This window comes from Macrobrachium rosenbergii, chromosome 30, assembly GCF_040412425.1.
Source record: "Macrobrachium rosenbergii isolate ZJJX-2024 chromosome 30, ASM4041242v1, whole genome shotgun sequence".
NCBI classification, from domain to species: Eukaryota; Metazoa; Arthropoda; class Malacostraca; order Decapoda; family Palaemonidae; genus Macrobrachium; species Macrobrachium rosenbergii.
Window position 1 is genome coordinate 9,923,823 of NC_089770.1, and position 15,988 is coordinate 9,939,810.

Here is a 15,988-nt window from a genome sequence, read left to right on the forward strand (position 1 = left end):
AGAAGCATCTGACGAGCTGAGGAATCACTTGAAATCCCAGTAAACTTGATCCTCTCAACACCTGACCCTTCAGCAAGTCATTTGGAATGTAATCTTCCTAATTTACTACTCCCAACAATATTAACATTTTGCATTCACAATTGCTCAAAACCCCTTCCATTTATTGGAATGCCCTATTCTGGACTAAATGGAACAGTACAGGTCTTAATCGTTCATCATCACAATTTTGTTTCCTTAGTGATGTTTTAAGCCTGTCCTTCCACCAAAACATGGCCTCCAACTTTTCCCAGTTTGATTTTCTACCCCAATTATATCTCTCAATTCGAGCATCTCAAGTATTAAACGTCACATACAAACTCAAGAAAGTAATGTCATTACCAGAGTTTAAGAAGCAAGCAAAGGATCATTATCCTGAATAAGACCAAAGGCAAAACTTCATGAGACTTTTGTAACTCGGGATAAACTCACACATACTTGCAAAGGATCTGGGGTTGCAGACTGCATTTTATTGAGCTGTTGCATAAGGGACTGGATGGCATCGAATTGTTGATCCTGTGGAGAACTATCAAGAGGCCCTCCAGCTGGAGCAGCAGAAGCTGGCGGCCCGGAAACTGACACTCCTCCACCTAGAGCACTGGACTGATTTCCCACAGATCCCATGACGGGCTGCTGACCACGCTGTAGCTGAAGTATCAACTTCTGCAGAGGATTTTCAGCAGCCATAGACGTTGCCGTCAGTGCTCCTTCTGATGAATTCACTAGGGGCGTACTACTTGCTGCTGATGACGTTTGCTGACAAATCATAAATGGAATAATGGTATTAAGGTTAAATGTAGTTTTACTACACAATGAATGGTCATATTCATAAGGCTGGAAACTAAAATATTCCTTCTCCAAACACAATACAGCAATTTAAAATTTATTGGGTCTGAGGATTAACTCATAAATATAGCTAAGATCAAACTAATTAGTCTTCTGCTGGTAACTTCATCTTTGTTTTGTTTGTGGATTTAATAATAATAAATATAATCATCTCCTTATGATTCAACTCATCTCCCATAAAAAGTTTAAATCTTGACCCTGAAACTTATTTAGCATTATTTGAGAAAGCATGTAAATTTTAGCTTCCAGCCTTGACAAATTTCTCAATCTTTGAGCTCTTGATTTTAAGAATAGCCTGATTTTCCTATCTGATTACTTTTAAATTATTTTAACATGAACATAAAACCATATTCTATATTTCACAGGCCTGCTGGAAGGATTTATGTAACCATTATACAGTAATATGAAACTATTATGTATGGAGGCATACTGGAGCTTCTCATGATTTGGTCAGATTGTCTGATTTTTATTTACCTTCCCAGTCATACGGGATGTGGATGTAACTGGTAAATTTTTGTTAGTCTATGCATCTGAAACAATGCCTATGCAAACTTTCTCACTCACCATTTGCGCAACAAGTGCTTGTATAGGGTCCTGTGGCTTAGAAGCAGGAGGAACAGGTCCCGGCATGACTCTCATATCAGGCCCAGGCACAACTCTAGGGTCTGGAGTTGGTGCAGATACCGGGGTTGTGGAAGGAATGACAGCTGGAGGAGTGGTTGACAGAGGCACACTGGGCACAACAGGGGGATGAGGAATAATACTCATCATGTGTTGCATGAAAAGCTGTTGTTGCTGCAAAGGATTAAGGCTATTCCACTCTTCCATACTCTGCAGCTTTTGTAACACCTGCTGCCGACTGCAATCAAAGAAGAGGCCAGTTTACCAACCATGCCAAAGGACAGAATCATTGGCACCTTCCACTGCTATTGTACTGAATTAAAGATTATACTTCTCAGATTTAAACCACCAAGTAAATCTGTAATATTCACAAGAACATTAAAAAATCCAGTTCCATTATTATCAATATTTTTAATAAGTACTGTAATTTAAGCAGACCAGAGTTAATGTTCATACTGCTGACCAAAAAATTTGTTCTTAAATGTATTAGACCTTATTTAATAAATAATTGTATACAAATTTAACAACTGGGTAGGCTGACATTGAAGTCTGACAATACAGTACTGTATTCCCTTTTTCAGGATTCCTTCAAACTTTCTAACTATAGAGTCTGACAAAATTCCTTTAACAAGAACTATTTTACTTGATAATCAGTGTTGTTTAAACACTGGACAGTCACATAAAGGGTTTCTGACTAAGTACTGTTCTGTATTCTGGGATTGAATCACTAATTTTACAAGTCATGAATTCCTCTGAAGTCACTTGTGCTAGTTAGTTTCATGAAGACTATGACTAAAATTAGTGGAGTAAATATACTTTACAAACTAATACTAACAATGGTCAAAGGTGTCTACTTTCTTTTTTTCACTTTTCAGAGGAGGGTTATATATTTTTAATCTGAAAATGTCGAAAGTTTCAAATTTGCTAGAACATCATTACTCTCCTAGAAACATTCCTACTGGCATCATCAGAACAAAAATTATTATTACTCATTAATAACATTATTATACTAGTTTAACCGAACTGCTAAAATAAATTTATATCCACACCACCAATGGTAGGAGTCATTATTATGCACAAAAGGAAAATCTTTAAATGATAATAAGAAAAGAAAAAGAATTGCAGAAATAGCAATTTTTTTTAAGAAGTACAAATCAGGTTCTCTGCATACCATGTAAGAACAGTATTAATATGCACTGTTCTTTATTATCATTCAATAGTAATAATATTAAATTTTCTACTAACTAATTTTTCACACAAACTTACTACTTTTTATTGGTCAATTTCATTTTGATGAAAAGGGAGTCTCAGATGTTTTATTCCCTTTTAAAATGAGAAAGTAAAACTGCAGTCAACCTCTGACACATGGCCCAACAGGTGGACCCATCACTGTCTAACCCAACCCCTTCACTCATTCTTCTTTTGTGTGACCGATGAGATAAGAAAAAGTACTGGGGTTAGTAGGAAAGAACTCTCATTATTTCTAATGCATCTTATAAGGTCCATCCTCTCACTTACATCTTGATGGTCACAGCTGTCATGTCAGCAAAAGCTCACAAGACTGGGATCCAACTGCCTTAGTGGGAAACACTTTGATTTTGGTTGCCAAGATGTCAATCTTTGGTTTCTGGTCCACTTCATGACTCAAGAGATGGTAGATCCAATCTAGTGTCTCTCTCAAGGTGCCTTTATCTTGTTTAGTCACTGACACTTCCTGGATGCCATGTGTCAAACATGAACCTAATAAAGTTCAAATTATAATCAATGACAACCAATGAAAACTATTTTTTCTGTAACAGGGCCAGTGCTCTGTCAGCTAATAGACAGCCAATCAGTGACCTGGAAATCTTCTCTAGAAGCCAACTAACAAAGTGACTGATCACTAGAAGAACCCTGGTCATGAATCCAAGCCTCAGAATGACTTCAAGTTTTGAAGGGAGGAGTGACAGTGGGTTGTTATGTCAGTAATACTCAAGATTTTTAATGCTGGAATAATTCCACCTAAACTGAGATGGAGTGGCTCTGATGGTCAGTATGTTCAAATCAGGTTCTAAAATAATCTGTTTAAATCATCATGGACAAGCACTTTCCAGTTGACGGTGAACATAATTTTTCATGTACTATTAGAGGACCTGGTTGTGAGAGATGGGAGAACCACAGCTCAGGTCATGGAAGGACTGAATATTGAAATATCTTAAATTTGAGGATCCTTTGCAATAGAAGATGAACTATCATTTGTCAAAGTGAGAGGCCAGAGGACCACACACAAATGAAAAATCTTGATCCATGGAAGTTTTTATGAAAAAGCCTTCCCTACTCTGTAAACCAGTCCTGAAAGATGGGCAAGCAAGATCAGGTGAACAACCCTACCCCTGATTAACATAACACAACACAAAGGGTAAGGGTTCCTTCCAATGTTAGCCATGTATACACTTCAAGCTTCACTATACCTTACACTCTCTTATAAAAGATGACTGCGAAAGACACAAATATAAATATAATACAAATACATTACAACATACAACAATATCTTGACAACATAAATCTGTACACTCGCATATGCACAAAAAGTTAGCAAAATGAGCAAGTGTACATATACAATCTAAAGCCTAAAAGGCTAACTAAACAATATAAAGTTATAAAAACCACATGGGAATTAGCAAGAAAAAAAAAATTTTAAAACATGCTTTTATTAAAATGCACTAAAAATTAAAATATAATTTTTTGAGACACACCAGGATTTCTTAGAATTAATCATGTTACAAAAACAAAAGCGTGGGCACCAGAAATGGAAAGAAATATTACAAGAAAAGAAGTATATTTTTTATTTCTTGTAGCATTTCCTTCTACGTCTGGCACCCACACTTTTATTTTTTGTAGACATGATTAATTGTAAGAAAATCCTGGTGTGTCTCAAAAAATTATTTTGTACTTTTTACAGCATTTTAATAAAAGTGTTTTAAATTTTTTTTTTTATATTTCATACTTTGCAGTTTTGACAGAAATTGTAACCGATTTACGATTGTAACTAAATAACACTGAACGTGATATCCTATTGAGCCAAAGAAGGTTTGAAAAATCCGTAGAGTTATTAACTTATTGTACTGAGCCACAGTAGGTATGAAAAATCCAAAGATTTTCATACAAATCCTGAGATACTTGAAGTTGTCACTGTAGGGTCACCAGAGGTCACTGTTGACCTACTGATCATGAAAGGTTGTATTGTCACCGGGATTGAGTAACCATGCAAAATTTCACGTCCACTGGACAAAGAGAACAGGTAGAAAATTGAGTTACAAGATTTGATCCAAACAGATGGACAGACGCAGAATTTAAATGAAAGGATGTAAACAAATTACCTTAATTACCAAACATATCACTCAAAACTTACAAACATAAGTCATAAGATCAGAGAAAAGACAAAGTTTTACTTAAGAACAAAACACCAGTTTGAACACCTGAAAAACAACTAACAAATAAATACTACTAGTTGGCTGAAATCAAGGTATCCTAACTAAAGGGTAAACTTGTAGCTGAAACTTCACGCAGGCATGACCGAAATTTGCTAATTCCCTATACCAAAATAAATGATGCACACCCAACATTCACAAAACAAAAACCTTAGAAGTTTCAGTAAAAAAAAAAAAAAAAAAAAAAATCGGTACTGTAATTGCAAATTCATTCTTAATATCCATACCCAACATTTGTTTTGGAAACTACAAAACACAGACCAGGCCAGTATTTACATAAAAGTCAGAAAATGAAAACCTGAGTAGCCAGGGAATCCTAGCAATGAGTTAATTTCACAGTTACAGACAGACTGCTGATTTCTTTTCTCATTTCAACAAGGACTTGATTATTTGAGATTCCTCTTCCGCCAAAGGAAAAGTTAATTACAAGTAACAGGTTTGCAATGAATGTTTTTTCCAACATGAAAAATTCCAGGAAATTAATTCCACTAAAGAAGGCATCATGCTTACCCCATATAAAATGAGAAAAAGCACGTTAAACGAAGAAGAATTCCTTGGGGGGACAAAATATGTAAATCCAAAAGGTATATTAAACAATGCAAAACTACCAAACTACAATGACACTAAAAGTGATTTCAGGCAATGACCAAGGAAGCAACATTTCTGACAGAGTTCAGAACTTGGGAGCAAAACACCATGAAACTAACCTGACAGCCATTTGATGCTGATAAACTTGTTTCTGGATCATGTAGTTCTGTAACATTTCTAAACGTTCACGCTCAGCTTGTTTTTGTGCATTCAGCATCTCTGTCACCTGCAATGGAAGTTGCTTTCTAAAATGTTACCGCTCTTAAGCGCAATCCATTACACTGACTCTTACCCCTAAACCATCCCAACTTATGGATATAAAAAAAACACACCCTAACATATGCATATAATAAAAAAAAAAACTTTACTGCCACTCCCTATAGAGTTAAGCCCCACTCTTCATTTCCTGCCCTCACTGTTTGGTTTTCCCTTAGGTCTGACCTTCATATGGGCTTTATGTTTTACTTACCATTGCAGGAAAAAATAATTAATTTTGTATTTCAACAAAACAAAATAATACAAAATACATGAGTGTTAAAAGCACTAGTAAAACCATCAAACTTTACACGTTCTAGGATAGCCTTATGGAACAGAGAGAGTTCATTAAGTAGAAGTGGAGTTACAGAACAGTGTAGCCTACACATGACATCTGCTAGTCACATCATAAACCAAAAGGTTTGCAGCATAATCTAACTCTGACATTATGTAGTAGAGTATTTTTTTATTTATTTAAGAGTTATATTACATCACACTTGGTAATATTTGCACTTAAGGAGAACTGACCAGTAAAAAAAAATTAATTCACAGAGACAAGGAAGTGGGTTCAAAGCTCTTCAAAGGCACTTAACCTTCCCAAGTAAAAACAGTTCATAGTATCTTTATCTGTCTTTTATTCAGTTCATAGTATCTTTATCTGTCCTTTACTTATTAAAAGAAAGTACATGTAAAAGCATGGCCAGTAATGGACTCAATATATAAAAAAAATATTCCAGAGAACATTTAACAATAACTCTTCAATCATAACGACCACTTTTAATGCCCAAACAGGAAGCAAATCAAAGAAACATTAATAAACTATAACACATAATAACTTTTAAAAGTAAATAAATGTGACATTTTCATAATAAAATCAAGTTTCATAAACAGTATTCTTACCAAGTAATTATATAGCTAATGTGTCTGCCTCACGCGGCAACTCTGAATTTAGCGGTAGCGCTTCTTTTGTTTTTATGCAGGTGACAGCCTGACCCACTATCAGGGAAAACAGGAACCATCTGGCTGCCATGATTCAATTTGTTTGTGCCCTCATGTCCATAGAAGGGAGGGTAGGCTTGGATTCTGTAATTACTTGGTAAGTATATATGAAACTTTACTTTATTATGAAAATGTCAGTTTCATATCAGCAACTTACCAAGTAATTACATAGCCGAATACCACAATGAATGGAGGTGGGATGCATGGACACAGTCTAATCCAAAGCATTACAGAATGTTGATGAATTTGGAATAGAAAAATCTGCCAGCACTGTATGCAATGTTTATTGTTTCCTTACCTGGTAAGAGATCTACTGCAGATGAATACTGCCTCTGGTTGGTGCTCATCTTAACCTGTAGTGGCGTGGCTGTTGAGCCATGGAGTGCCTATACTTAAGTGGGAGCTTTGTAGTGGAGGATATGCCTAATGGCTAACAAAGCATACAATACGGTGCCCTTACCCTGGACACAGTACCAACATTAAAAAACCAAACAACACTGTCACCTACTCTGAAAAACCTGATAAAAACCACAACCTATCCACTCTGACTGGTGGATACTCCAGGTACCTTGTACCCACAGGCTCCCTAAAAACTCAAGAAACCTACACTAAGATGAAAAGATAGGAAGAAAAGAGTGCTTCCCATAATTTTTCACCCATTACCATGCCAGCCACCAATAACGGACCCACGGTACTACACTCATCAAACACTGTTTCTACTTCCTTCATGTAGTGAGAAGCGAAAATGGACCTGCCCTTCCAGTAGGTAGATTGGATAATGGAGATCAAGGACAAGTCTAAAAGCCAAGGAAGTAGACACCGCTCTAATATCGTGTGCTCCACTTTAAAGTTTGGTAAACTGTCCTTCTGGATCTGGGAATGTGCTTCTCTAATCAAATCTCTTAAGAAGAATGACAATGTGTCCTCTGACAGAGGACAAGATGGGTTCCTTACAAAACATCAAAGATTACTAGATCTTTTCTGTCCTGTTCAGGTAGTATCTCGAAGCTCTGACTGGACACAGCACTCTCTCTTCCCCCTCTGGACCGAGAGTACCCGTTAAGTTCTTCACAGTGAATGAATGAGGCCAGGGCTTGGACGGGTCCTCGATCTTGGCCAGAAAGCCTAAGGTGAAGGAACAAACTGCATCTCCTTGCGAGACACCCACTCTCTTGTCAATAGCTTGTATTTCACTGATGCACTTAGCCGTAACTAAAGCAAAGAGGAAGAGAGTCTTATGCGTCAGATTCTGAATAGAAGCAGAACGAAGGGGTTCAAAAAATGGACCTGTAAGCCATTTCAGGACCACATCCAGATTCTGCAAGACCAAAGTGTTGTCCTTTTTCTGTTTCTTTGTATCGAACGACTTTATCAGGTCTCAGCTGTCACAGTTCAATGAGAGATCCAGGCCTCTATGCTTGAAAACTGAGTTAAGCATTGCCCGATAACCTTTTGATGCTAGAGGAAGGCAAGTTCCTGGTATTCTGGGAACCACTCCCTCAGAGAAGGAATGGGTACTGCCTTGCTTGCATATGTAAGCTAAGGCCATGGTATTGTCCACATGCACCACGACGGTCTTGTTGTGGACCAGGTGAGAAAAATTCTGAAGGCCTAGTTGAACTGCCTTCACCTCTCTTATATTGATATGTGGGTCCTGTTGTTCTGGGGTCCATGTCCTGGAGACCTCTTGATTGTTTAGCAAGGCTCCCCAGCCCATGTCTGAGGTGTCGGAATAGAAGTCTAGGTCAGGGTTCAGAGAATGAAGGGACTTCCCTTCCGACAGCCACCACTGCAAGTCCGATTTTATCTCCAGGGTGATTGGAAAAACATGACGGTCTGGCTGTCTCTTCATGTTCCAGCTGGCCTTCAGGTAAAACTGGAGAACTCTCATATGTAATATGCCCAGTCTGACAGACATCTCTATGGAGGTCAGAATCCCCAATAGGCTCATCCATTGTTGAGCCGAACAAGACAATAGGGCTAGAAAATCCCAGGCTGTTTGAAGGCAGCTGAATGCCCTCTTGGGGGACGGAAAAGCCTGAAAGTTCAGTGTCATCCTTAGATAGAGGATTTCTTGCAAAGGGTTCAACTGGGATTTCTGGAGATTTATAAGACCCAGCTCCTGGATCAGAAAAGGATCGTGTGTGTCTTCCATGCACTTGTCCTTCGACGGAGATCGGAGAAGCCAGTTGTCTAGGTAAAGACTGACGTTGATCCCTGCTAAGTGGAGCCATTTTGACAGAGGAGTGACAACTCAAGTGATCACTTGAGGGGCTGTGGAAAGGCCAAAGCAAAGAGCCAGAAACTGGTAAACCTTGTCTTGGAAGATGAACCTTAGATATTTTCTGGAACTTGGATGAATCAGGGTATGAAAATATGCATCTTTCATATCTAAGGTTACCATCCAGTCGCCCTGGTGAATGGATGCAAGGACTGATTGGCTTGTCTCCATCTTGAACTTTGTCTTCAAGACAAAGTGATTGAGGGCACTTATATAGAAAACTGATCTCCAACTCCCCAATGCCTTTGGTAACATAAAGAGATGATTGTAAAACCCGTCCGAGCTGGTGTTCTGAACCTCCTCTATGGCCCTTTTCTGTAGGAGGAAGATTTTCTCCAACAAGGCTGAATGTTTCTTGGAGCCTACCGAGTATGCTGTCAATGTGATGGAAGAGGCGACTAAGGGGGTGGCTCTCCAAGAAAGAAATGACGTAGCCCTCCTTCAAAACCTTGATAATCCAGGGCTACGCTCCTCTCAGTGCTCACTTCTCCCACAACTCTAGAAGTCTGGTTCCTACATGTGTAAGAAGGACTTCTGTCTCACTTCTGTACTGGCTTGGAAGAGCTTTTCTTGATGGCCCTGGAAGCAAAACGGACATTTGCGTGGGACCTAAATGGCGTCCGATATTTCTCTCCACAAAAAGGCTGTTGCTGGAGGGGGGAAGTGGTCCTAACTTGAAAAAGAGAAGAGTTCTTGAGATGCCTAGAAGACTGGGTCAGCAAGTCTTGCATCACCTTCTTTTGCAAGCCCGATACTATCTCTTTCACTGTGTCCTGAGGGAAGAGATGATTCTTATCCAGGGGCAAGAACATCAATGCTGACTTTTGGGTCTGAGTAACTCCCTTAGAAGTAAAAGAGCATCAGAGCTCTCGTTTCTTCAGTACCCCAAAAGTACCGAGGGCAGAAAGCTCTACAGAACCATCTCTAACAGCTCTGTCCACACAGGACAGAACTCCAAGCAAGTCTGAGGCAATATCTGAAGCAAAATCTTGATGGTCCTCAATTTTCTTGGCCAGTGCACCCACAATCCAATCAAGGAAACTGAGGACTTCAAAGGTTTACTAGATGATCCAGTTCTGCGGACGAAAACATGATCTTGGCCGAAAAGAAAGCAGACCTTTGAGACGAGTCAATTAAACTGGAGAAATCCCCTTGGGAGGAGGCAACTCCCAAAGGAGCTTCCTGATCATGTAGGACTAGTACCTCCCGCGAATCAGACAAGGAGGAGGAAAAATGAAAGACACTTTACCTTGCTCTCTTTTGGTGGAAAGCCAGCCTCCTATCTCCTTAAATGACTTATGAGAGGGGGATGAAAAGACCATCTTGGGGAGGTGTGTCCTGTCATCCAGCTGATTCCTCATTGAGAACATCGAGGCAGGCGAGGACAGGGCAGCTGGGGCGAAAAAGGAAGGAAAATCATCCTGAGCAGGCTCAGAAGTGGAAGGAGCTTTCTTTATTAAGTCCATGATCTGGGCTAACTGTCACTTACTAGGAGCCAGAGCAGGTTCGCCAGGGTCCAAAGGCAAAGGAGATGGTGCTGGAGGTCTAACAGGAGGAGGCATAGGAGACGACGACCTTGAGGGGACAAAAAAAAAAAAAAAAAAAACAGGCGCTGGCCGCTTGGGAGTGGGGGCGAGGCACCCAGGAGTGGCGCCGGGCCCTCGGGAGTGGGAGCCAGGCGCTCAGGATGGGATGCTGGGCGCTTGGGAGACAGATGTAGGCGCTCTGGAGCATAAGCCGGGCGCTCAGGTAAGAAGGTCTCCAGACTGTCCCAGGAAGACACAGGTGGGAGCTGATGGGCAGAGGCAGGAACAAAAGGATCCATGGAGTAACTGCAAGATGGTCTGGGACTACTCGGGGTCTGCTTGTATGGTCTGGGACTACTCGGGGTCTGCTTGTACAACTTAACAGGCAGAAGATCTGAATACCGACCAAGGTTCTCAGAAGGGAGCTTAAGGGGTTGGGAAGAGTCCAGGTAACATCTGTGGCGTTTCCTGTCAACACCGTAGTCGTCTGAAGAGCTGGAGGACTACAGATGGATATCCTTGAACAAGCCTTTCCAGTGGCTGTCTGCCGACACCTGGAAATGAACAGGTATGGCCAGGGGAAACTACCCATGGGCAAACACCCAGGTTTGGGGGAGCAGGACAGGGACCTCAGTCTACGAGAACCAACGGGATGGATAGCCACTTCCTCTCCTTGGACTGGACTATCACTCTGCAGTTTCTCTGAAAACACTTTCTCCATAATTACTTTAAGAGGAGCCCCTAAATCAGCAACAGTACTTACTACTAGATTAAGTTTCTTATCAAATCTAGACTCGAGACTGGCAATGGCATTAGGATCAGAAGCATGGGAGCCAGGCAAGGGAGACGGCTATTCAATATGGAGGCAATGAGTAGGAGAAACAGCAGGAATAGGAACAGAAGGGAGTAACAGGGCTAACCTCTAAACTAGCTTTTGGTGTAGTTTCTCAACTATGAGGCCATTTTTCAGCTCTAGAAGCCACTTTCCTCTTTCTATCTCTCTCTAACTTATCTAAATGAGACTAAAGAACCTTCCACTGTTTATTCTCCCACACTGAACACTCTTTACAGGTCTTACCAACACTACAATCTTGGCCCCTACATTTAGCACAGGTCATATGAGGATAATAATTTTAGTTAGCCTATTCTTGCAGCCTAACTCGCCACAACCGCAAAAACTCAAATTACTAAGATCAGACATAATTCTAAGTAATCTACTGAAAACTATTCAAAACTGCCAAAAATAAACTGCCTATAGCCTGAGTGCCGACCAGAACAAAACACTTGTATTTCATCAAATATGAATGAGCTACGGGGAAATCCAAAAAAGCCGCTGCAAAGGGTGCAGAGCCTATGTTCACACCACGGCCAGCAGAAACAAATTGAATCATGGTGGCCAGGTTGTTCCTGTTTTCCCAGATAGTGGGTGGGGGCTGTCACCTACAGGAAAACAAAAGAAGCGCTACCGCTAAATTCAAAAAGTTGCTGCTATGTAATTACTTGGTAAGTTACTTATATGAAAATACAAATTATATAATACTACCATGAACCACATTAATATCTAAACTGACCCTAGTATCTCACTAAACAGTGTTATAGGTTCTAGACAGCAAAAGAACCCAATATTTAAAGGTACCCTAAAACACAGTAGAGCAATCTCTAGAAACATCCATAAGAGAGAGGGGTCTTGATTACACCTGTCTTGAGTCAACATCCAAGTCCTCTTGCAACTCTATTGGTAGAACTAACAGTGTGAAACAGCAGCAATAAGGATAATGAAAATTTTTTAATATTAGTCATAAAGCTCTGGCACTGCTTATACACAGCACAGATTTAATCTATGTTGAGGCATTCTCAACTACAGTGTGTGTAGAGTAGCACATAATATATATATATATATATATATATATATATATATATATATATATATATATATATATATATATATATATATATATATATATATATAAAGTCCAAAAGTTCAGGAAAAATTCAATACTCTTTATTTAAGAAATTCAAACATTTTCTACATATACCATCTAACTCTATACACTTTTCAAGAGCGCTGTTTCCACACCTCTGCAACCCTTCTTTGTAGAAATTTGGGGCCTTTCTATTAAACCACATGTTGAAACTGCATGTTTAGCAGCATCCAAAGATTCAAAACCGACTCCTCTTAAGTGTTCCTTGAGTTTTGGGAACAGGAAAATCTGAAGGAGCAAGATCAGGACTATAAGGAGGATGTGGAAGAGTTTTCCACCTAATTTTCCGTAGGACTTCTCTTGCAACCCTTTGATGAATGTGCTGGAGCGTTATCATGATGGAACAAAATTCTGCGGTGCAACTTTCTCAACGTTTTTAGCCAATGCAGTCTTCAGTTTTGCAAAACACCTTTGTAGTAGTTCCCGTGATTGTTTTTTTTTTTGTCCTTCAGGAAATCAATCAAAATCACTCCTTTGGAGTCCCAAAACACTTGCCATAACCTTCTGGGCAGATCTCGCCACTTTGAACTTCACTGTGCAGCTGAACCTCTTTAACCATTGCTTTTGATTGAATTTTTACTTTCTGGGTCATATTGATGGATCAAGTTTCATCTCCAGTAACAATCCGTCAAAAACTCTGATTCATTTGATTCAATCTTCGTTAAAACTGCAAAAGAGAAAAGTTCAACTCTTTGATGCAGTTGGTCTTCGAACGCTTTTGGGACCCATCGTGCTGAAAGTTTACTCAAACCAAGATTTTCATTTAAAATTGAAAATGCGGAACCATGGGAGATCCCAGTTTCATTAGCTATCATATCGATATTAATCCGGCGATCTTCATCCACTAGATTCTGCACCAAAGCTTCACAATTCTTTCATTTTTGCAGTCGTGGTCTTCCCTCTCTTGGGTTGTCTTTGAGGTCCTCGACCATCCTGGGGCTTTTATCCAATCATAAACAACTGATTTAGATGGAGAAGAATCTCCATAAACTTGTTGCAAAGCTTCAATAATTTTTCCTGGTTTTCCAATCAAGCTTGGTCAGGAACTTGATGTTAGCTCTCATCTCAAAATTTTATTTTTCCATGGGTTCAAGTTACTTTTCTGAAGCAGATGTTAACACCACGGTAGCAAGAGGATGACAATTATCAAGTCTATATGGATCACTACATCACAGATAATTGTTTGCAAGTATTTGGGTTGTTTCATTCCTGTGTAAATACATAATTCAACACTCTTCCTGGAACTTTTGACTTATCATTGACTTACCCTTGTATATATATATATATATATATATATATATATATATATATATATATATATATATATATATATATATATATATATATATATATATATATATAATATAATACATAATATACATAATATATATATATATATATATATATATATATATATATATATATATATATATATATATATATATACATATACACACAAAAGTACATATGCAACTTTGGTCAGAAATCTAACATTAACCTAGAGCACATTTCGTACCATCAATAGGAACCAGTAAACTAAACAAATAAAATTGATCTCTTGCAACTAGGGAAACTAAGAACTATACAACTAAGTAACAAAAATAAAGGAAACTAATTTAGCAAAGAAAGGATACATCCACACTGCAAACACTAAGCAAATACAAATAAAAATGCTATGCAAATAATTATTAATTTATCCAGTGGCTGTGCCTAAGGGGAGACAAATGAAGTAAGATGACAAAATTAAACCAAATGAGAATATATGACAGAAGATACGAACGAATTTCTGGGGAGTAGACTGCAAGGGTTAAACACACAAGAAAAGCAGATCACGACTAGTTCCACCAGAAGAGCTGCTGAGGGACATGGATGCTTTTCTAGGGAATGTGCCTGGAGACTGTTCTACTGCAGATCAGGCTATCATACATAAAATAGTTTGTTTTGATATATACAAAATGCATGCATTTAAGACTGAACTCCTAAATAACATTCTAAATAAAATTCTTCAAAGTATCCAAAAATAACAACATACCTTTAACGGTGACACTGGTGGTCCTGGTACAAAAGGCACCCTCCCAAATATCCTAGTTAACTCTCCAAGCTGAGCAAACTGATCATCACAATCTCTCTTTAATAATAACGATGGTGTGAAATACCCAGCTCGATACCACTCTGACATGTCGCCTGACGTAAACGGACCTTGCACTTCACCCTGAAATGCAAATATCATGTCACTATTGCACTACTTTATGCAGATACAAAGCTTTGTAGATTACATAATGTTTTTGAAAATCTTCCTCCCCTGAAGTACTTTTCAGTACTGCTAATCAGAAGTAACATCCAACTCAAGACTAGAAATTTAAAAACCTCAAACAGTTATTCCAATTATTCCCTCTGAAGGTGGTAGGGCAACATAACCACCAAAATAATGCAAAACCCCTTAAAACTTATTCAAATTATAATGATAGTTTAAATTACTTTTAAAAGCGAACTGTAATATGACAATTAGCATAATGGTTGCATCAGCCTATGAAAATGCTACTGCTGCTACTTCTACAACACTGCAATTACCTGAGGGTCCATGTAGTACCACTTATCATCCCCAGGGATATGAGACGTATGGTTTCCTTGTGGCGTAGGATCAGGCATGGGACCCATAGACACAGGGGTCACTACAACCTGATTGGGAGAACCTGTCTGTGGTCTAAGGTCATCCTCTTCCACCAACTTGGCAACCAAATCGTCTGCAACACTGCGCATGTGTTCCAACTTCTCTTCTTCAGCTTGGTACTCTCTAGGCGGGAAGGACCCAGGTTCCACCTGAATGTTTGGCTGGGGGGGTTGGACGGGACTTGGAACTACCTGGAACTCTGGCGGCATCTGCACTTCGTGTGGTTCTTCGTCATCACTGACGATACCGTTTGGTAGAGGGGTTGGTAAGTGAGATGGTTGCAGCTGCACCTGTTGCTGCTGCTGCTGCTGCTGCTGTGCCTGTTGCTTATGTTGCTGGTGAAGTTGCTGCTGTTGCTGTTGTTGATGTTGTTGCTGTTGTTGAAGTTGTTGCTGAAGTTGATGATGTTGCTGTTGTTGTTGTTGTTGTGGCTGTGGCTGTTGTTGTTGAGGTTGCTGTTGTTGTTGTGGTTGCTGTGGTTCAGGGCAACTAGGAGGCTCTTCAACAATCTGTTTAACTGCATCCACAGAATTAGGCTAAAAAGAAAAAATGTATGTAATTGACAAACCATCCGCCACATTCAAATAAATTTCCAGTGCATATAAAAGTAATAAATAAATGATTGCATTTTTAAAATCTAAGTATTTTCTTTTTAATTAAGTGCTAAATTACTGCATTTTAAAAAATGTATTTTCTTTTTAATTAGTCACCAT

The 15,988-nt window shown here is 39.1% G+C and overlaps 1 protein-coding gene across 1 annotated transcript in view; it reads right to left on the minus strand.

Annotated features, from left to right (window-relative positions):
- Positions 1–15,988, minus strand: part of Gyf (GIGYF family protein Gyf) — a 39,763-nt gene that overhangs the window by 10,369 nt on the left and 13,406 nt on the right. The window contains exons 8-12 of the mRNA XM_067131720.1: positions 15,176–15,811; positions 14,637–14,816; positions 5,681–5,787; positions 1,447–1,741; positions 475–792 (exon numbers count right to left, since the gene is read on the minus strand). Of these exons, the coding sequence (XP_066987821.1) occupies positions 475–792; positions 1,447–1,741; positions 5,681–5,787; positions 14,637–14,816; positions 15,176–15,811 (1,536 nt within the window). The remainder of the gene's footprint in view (positions 1–474; positions 793–1,446; positions 1,742–5,680; positions 5,788–14,636; positions 14,817–15,175; positions 15,812–15,988) is intronic.